The sequence below is a fragment of the Onychostoma macrolepis genome, chromosome 25 (assembly GCF_012432095.1).
Source record: "Onychostoma macrolepis isolate SWU-2019 chromosome 25, ASM1243209v1, whole genome shotgun sequence".
Taxonomy (NCBI): Eukaryota; Metazoa; Chordata; class Actinopteri; order Cypriniformes; family Cyprinidae; genus Onychostoma; species Onychostoma macrolepis.
This window is the reverse complement of record NC_081179.1, coordinates 19,091,691-19,098,265: the sequence shown is the minus strand read 5'-3', so window position 1 is coordinate 19,098,265 and position 6,575 is coordinate 19,091,691. Positions and strand designations below refer to the sequence as shown.

The following is a 6,575-nucleotide window of genomic DNA, read 5'->3' as shown; positions in this document are numbered from 1 at the left end:
TCAAATGACAGAGGAGAAAGCGGCTTACAATAAAGGTGAAATATATGAAAAATAAGGCGTTTTTTAACAAACGAAACACGAAGACATGTTATATTGCACCCCATAAACACAATCAAGCAAAGAAAAAAAGCAGTAAACCACCCCTTTAAGAATTTGCACATACTTCTCTTGATGGGTAGTATTTTTAGTATTGAGGTAGAACAGTATAATAGTAGCCTACACTGAAAATGTTTAACTTTGGATTTTACTACACAATTAGACCATCAATATATAGACCATTTATGCAGGAATTGTAATGGAATGAATAACAGTAAAGATACAGAGCAGTTAATCTCCCTTTAAGGAAGTGAAAAGTGAAATTTCTCAATTTCGGAGGGTTGGTACAGTATGAATAATACCAGTTAACAGAAGAGGGATTATAAAAATACAAGGCTGAGCCTGTAGCCCAACCACAAGAATCCCCAAACGATACAGTACAATTTCTGTTCAGAAGTTGTTATTTGACAATTAGTTTTAGGTATTTTCATGACAAACAATTTTAAGGAGGTGCCATAGAGTATAAATTCCCCACGCTGACACACTCAATTACATTGCACAGAGATTCAACATACAGGTAACTTTTATTGGCCTCCTCCATCCATCTTTTTTAATGATTATTTTCTCATAATGTTTTGCTGTTGTTTTTCAGACTCTTCGAGGACATTCCCTCACAGACAAAAAAAAAAAAATGTCACAAAGCAAAGGTGGGTAAACATATATGAGTTTTTTTACTGATAAAATCCAACCCCCGTACATGTTTAATATTGTTGCACAAATTCTGCACAAAACCATCATGTAGTAACTATCGTATTTGTATTTCTACAGAGCTTATGATTGCAAGTAGGCCCGACTTTGTTACGGAGCTTCTTCCATCTGCTCAGCGTACGGCTTTGCTGTACCATCTCTCTTACTTGTGTTTGGCTAAGTTCCCTAAGTTGGAGAGGGAACTCAGAGCACGTGCTACTGAAACTCAGCTTCTCTTTGGGTCCTCTGAAGTTCTTCTGCTGAAGGTAAAGCCAGTGTTTTAAAGATATTTCTGTAACTGCAGCCCAAATCCAATACTCTACTAAAAATTTGTGTTTCAAAAACTATTGCAGCAGTGCCATAGAAGAACCTTTTTTTGGTTCCTCAAAGAACCTTTTAGTGAACAGTTCTTAAAAGAACTGTGTGAAGAACATTTAATGTATTAATGAACATGTATTGGTATCTGATCAACTAAATTGGTTTTTACCACTTCCTATGTTTTAAAGCAGAGGTGGCAAAAAAATTGGTCCTGGAGAGCCTCAGTCCTGCACAGTTTTGCACCAACCTTGATGAAAACTCACCTGCCTGTACCTTTCTAATAACCCTTAGAACTTGATTAGCTTGTTCAGGTGTGTTTGGTTAGGGTTGAAGCTGAATTCTGCAGAACTGTGACTCCAGGACCAATGTTGGCCACCCGTGTTTTAGGCCCTGTCCACACAGAGACGTGTTTAGCTGTATACGCAAAAATTTTGTGTCGGATTGGCATTTTGTCCAGACGGATCCAGCATTTTGAAACTGCTATTTTTTTAAACCGGGTCCCAGAGTGGATAAATCTGAAAATGACACCCTTGCGTTTTCGTGTGTACAGCCAATCCGTATATTTTGTGAAACGATGATGTCATCACCCCACGTCTCGACCCTAGTCAGACACCGCTACGTCATGTAACAGCAACAACAACATGAGCAAACACTGAACTATTGTCTTTTTATAAGCTAACATTAACACAGATTAATAAATGTATTGTTCCATGTTCGTTTGTATACTGCACGCAAGGTTTATGCGCATAGCCCAAGTCTTCTTCGTTTTTATTGTATCTCTGTGGCAGAATTATTAACATACTGGTCTGGCATGTATACTACATCATTTTGTGTCGGTTTCATGGTTTTGTGTGTATGCAGATATTTCTTGAGACGAGGGGGAAAAAAGATCAGATAGGGAAAGCTCTGGCTTTGTGTGGATGTAGCCTTAAAGTATGAAACTTGTGGATTAATACTGTAAGTGTTTTTGCTGTCTTTCAGTGTGCTGCCACAAGTAAAAACCTGGTTTCCACACTTTTACCTGGTCTGAAGGCCGCTGTTGAAAAGGATAAAAGCACTCTGGCCATTAAGTCCCTGGAAAAAGCAAGATCATGGATCACTGAAATTGTTGACAAAGTGGAACAGATGGTAGAAAGGTAAAACGTTGGAAAATTTTTCAAAATGTTGTTAAAAATTGTAAGATTTGTTGAATATATCTGGATTACTTTTAATATGCCTACTGCCAAAAGTCCTCTGGATACATGTCAACATATAATTAAACAGAACGTCACCATGTCTCAGTGCATTATCAAAAACATTTATGTTTAAGCTGATGATTAACCTAAAATCTGTCATCATCAGATATGACATACACAACAATAGTGTGGCTTCATGCACCAGTGATGTGATTAATGAAAAAGATGAAACAGAAAGTAAAATAAAAATAAATGTTGAGAAGATAGCAAAACTGAAGAGTGATGTGACTAAACTTAAGGAGGAACGGAAGAAAAACACTGAAGAAATTAGCCAAATTGACAGAACCATTGCACAGAAAAACCAAGAACTTCAGAATTATATCAAACAAGCTTCTAGAAAACATAATCGTCTGGGTTTCATCACTGCCTTAGTGCCATTTATTGGACCCTTAGTCAATGCGATTTTTGGTGCTAAAATTGACCACGGGCTGGCTGCAAACATACAGGCTCTCTCCAATGAGTTGTCTCGACTCTCCAATGAGAAGTCAAACCTGAGGAACATGGAGTGGAACATCGACTTCAGGTTGACTGATTTGCAGCTAAAGTTGGCGAGCATGATAATAGAAAACGGTGAGATGCTTTCATGTAAAAGATCTCCAGTTGTGCTCGACAAATTTCATGATTTGCATATAAATGGTTAGGAGTGTAATTAATAAGCATAATTAATGTCTGCTTTATATTGTTTCTAAAGAGTCAATACCTGACCCTGTCCATCTGAATGATGTCCAAACCTGCCTGAGTCAAATCCAACAAATTCTGATTCAGATTAAACAGTTCTGGGAAACAGTGAGTGTAATGCTGGAGGCTCTCAAAGAAGAGACTTTTGCTAATGAGCACTTCATCGAGGATAGTGACATGAAGGAGATCTTTCTGAACTCTATCACTACAGCACAACAGGTAACTTGTTCAGTTTTAGGTTTACAGAAGTTCATTTCATCTTGATTGCATTTTACATGTGGTTCATTTTCAACTCACATCTTTCAGCATTGGAAGGACTTTGGTGAATCCTGCCTGCATGCCAGGGACATCTTTAGCTTGCAGAAAAGGAATGCATATTTGTTCCTGGAGATCAGCCCATCTTCACTGTCACCAGATGAATGGCAAAAACGGTATAATGCTGTCACTATGGAGCTGAAAAAAATAAGTCCTGATCCCTGTGCTCCCAAAGCGACAGCTGCCATTGCTCAGTAATGTACAAGCTTAAGAAGCCTTTGCAGTACAAACAGCTTACACACCTATAATGTTTTAGGCTAACTGCTCTGAATAACATGTTTGTTATATCGTATGTTGTTTTAAAAATTCTTTATGTGAGCTAAATTGTTGGGGATTTTCATTTCTCTTATGCCATATCTCTGCTTTCTCTGTGATTAAATGACTTTGGATTTCAAAACTATAAATAGTGTTTTTTTATTTATTTTATTTTTTATTCCAACTGCATACAGAGTATATTGTGTTATATATTTCAGACTATAACACAAGGAATTAAGACCATGAATTAAAGCATGAGAAACTAATGTAAAGATACACACAACTTTTAAAAACTGAACACACAGTACTGAAAACACTTGGCATCATACACTTGCCAACTAAATGGTTAAAAAGAAAAACTGGACATACACTAGACAAGTACATTTCACAAAATAAATAAAAAAATGTTAAAGTCCTTTTGAACAAAGTCATAATTCACAAAACAATATGTGTTCTAATATCGGCACAAAGTATCAAACATTTTTGATAACCTTCGGACGGAAGTTTACAGTTGCTTGGAAAGTCAGGAGACTGCATTAATGGAGAAGAAGCTGTCGTGGGTTACCCAGAGCTGTATTTTTTAAAGTTTCTGCTAAAATGACATTAGCAGGTTTCTACAGTATATTTAAAACCTATAGTATATGACAGAATGTGTGAGTGCATTGCTTACAGAATGTGATGGGGAAAAACACCATTTGAAATGAAACATTTGTTTCATTTTAAGTCACCATAATGGTGACTGGTGCTTACATTAGTTGGGCTCTTATTGCAATTATTAACTCAATACAATTAGTTTGTCTGTGTTTGCTGCTGTGTTTATCAAATACGTTTGCAGTAGCAAATAAAGACAAAATGAGATCAGGTGATAATAGTCAGCTATTGCTAGTTCATTATAATAAAATATCTGATTCACTAGTGTCATTTGACACCAATGATTGTGTTGTGCCAGTAATACACTTGCTGTATACAACTGTTAAACTCCAATAACACACAAAGTCATCATAAATCAACACATGAACCTCAACAATGGTGACAAAAAGTGTAATGCTGCAATGCATGCTGGTACCATAGTACAAAACTCCCAGCATGCATCACAGCATGAATAAATTATGCAGCTGTTTTATTTTAATTTATTTAAAATTGTCCTATTATTTTCTTTAATTCTAACTTTGGTTTATGTATTTATTTTTTATTTTTTGTTGTTGTGTCTTTTAGTTGCATTTTGTGATGTACAGAATTGATCTGATTAGCTGAATATTTTGTCACCATTGTTGAGATTCATATGCTGATTGCTGATATCTGTGTGTGTCACTACTGTTCCTTATTGTATATATATGTTTCTATCTTCAAACTGATGTTGCAACTCACGTTGTATTAACACAGAGTTTGTATTTTGAAAGCATTAAGTTACACGCTTCAGAATTCAAATGATTTCAGTAAACCAGGCCATTATGTGATAATTGTGAAACCATCAAAAGCAAACTATCATGTACTACAAATGTGTCAAACACATTGTCATAGCAGTCAACAAAAAACAATTAATATTAAGAGTTAAGGTCCCAGCTAATGGAAACACCAGTCACTATTATGGTGACTTCAAATGAAACAAACGTTAGATTTAAACTCCTGTTAATTCTTAATAAGAACTTCTGTAGACCTCTAACAGAAATAAAGTCAGTCTGGTTAGTAATAAGTGAAGCTGGTGATGCTGTTTGTGAGGTTGTTTAATCCTCCTCTGCTGAGATCTTCAGAGATTTCATGTCTTTTATCTTCAGTTGAATTCATCTCTAAGGCTGTGACTGAAGTCAGTTGTAGTTCTTGAGTTTCTGTTTGTCTCTTTTTTTTTCTGTTCTCTTCTTCCTTCAGTGATTTTGCTTGTTAACAAGCTTAGACAAGCTGAGATGACTCTATGTATGAAGATTTTGTGGCTCAGATAAGGTCCAATGTGGTGTATTTCTTTGCTCTTGGCTGACATGTGGCATTGCTATGGCCTGCTTTTGGCCCAGATCTGGCAAACAGCAGCGGCCCGCCCAAGTGCCATCATTCCACGCTACATGTGGGCCGGATCATCATTCCACATGTGCCCAAATGTGGTCCGGATCTGGGCCGACAATATGTTGCTATCTGGCCAATGATTCAACCCGCCAAATTATTTACCCAAATCGTTCAAAACGTGCATTAAGAAATGAAATGCCTTTGTGTGTTGCTTGGAGATGAACACTTCTACTTTGTCTTTATATTTTTGTTGGCAAAATTGAGCAAAACAGACAACGTGTCTAAAATAATACAATATTAACTTCTTCCTGAACTGTTGTATAAGATCAGTTTCACATTTGTACTCGTGATATTGCAGCCTATTGCTCGTGTGATATTGCTTAACTATACAATGTAAATATGATACAAAAACTGAAACAGGGTCATTTTTGCCCCTCTCTTGAATTTTAGGGACATTCTAACTACGTTCTCTAGGTTCGATCACGAAGTGAGTTGTTGCCCTGCCTCATATTTTTCATCAATCAGCTGTATGAAAAGTCAGATGACCCACGTAGGTCTGGGGCGGGGCAAGTGCGTTAAATTCGTAATTAATTAATCTAATTAACGCGTTAAATTACCAGCCCTAATAAAAAGATTATAAATCGGAGAGGTCAGTAAAAATGACCTGTTAGATAAACGAACCTCTAAGCAATGTAGCTGACAGTATCGGTACTGGGAATTTATACTCTCTGCCACCTCCTCCCAGATATCTGACCTTGATAGCCCTTTTTTTTTTTTTTGCTGCAGGCATCCAGGATAGTTCACCAGGATAATTTCTCACCCTCATGATACAACTGTATGACTGACTTTCATTTGCAGAACACAAAAGAAGGTGCAGTTTGAACTGTTACAGAAATGCAAACAGATGCTTGTATTAATGTAATTTGTGTTTTAAAATGATTTCATGTAGATATACTGTATTCTTGAAGTATACCTGTATGTAAACAAATCCATTAA

The 6,575-nt window shown here is 36.5% G+C and overlaps 1 protein-coding gene across 1 annotated transcript; it reads left to right on the top strand.

Annotated features, from left to right (window-relative positions):
• The first annotated feature begins 735 nt into the window (after positions 1-735).
• On the top strand, positions 736-3,657 carry LOC131534891 (uncharacterized). The gene is made up of 6 exons (XM_058768007.1): positions 736-743; positions 865-1,049; positions 2,083-2,237; positions 2,443-2,906; positions 3,028-3,233; positions 3,321-3,657. Exons 2-6 carry the CDS (start codon positions 870-872, stop codon positions 3,525-3,527), a joined length of 1,212 nt encoding a protein of 403 aa, XP_058623990.1. The 5' UTR covers positions 736-743; positions 865-869; the 3' UTR covers positions 3,528-3,657.
• The last annotated feature ends 2,918 nt before the right edge of the window (positions 3,658-6,575 follow it).

What these genes read in the sequence shown, in the direction of transcription:
- LOC131534891 (XM_058768007.1), top strand. Translation starts at nt 870, where the DNA reads ATGATTGCAAGTAGGCCCGACTTTGTTACGGAGCTTCTTCCATCTGCT. An exon ending in GAGCATGATAATAGAAAACG is followed by an intron (nt 2,907 to 3,027) that starts GTGAGATGCTTT and finishes TTGTTTCTAAAG; the next exon opens with AGTCAATACCTGACCCTGTC. An exon ending in CTATCACTACAGCACAACAG is followed by an intron (nt 3,234 to 3,320) that starts GTAACTTGTTCA and finishes CACATCTTTCAG; the next exon opens with CATTGGAAGGACTTTGGTGA.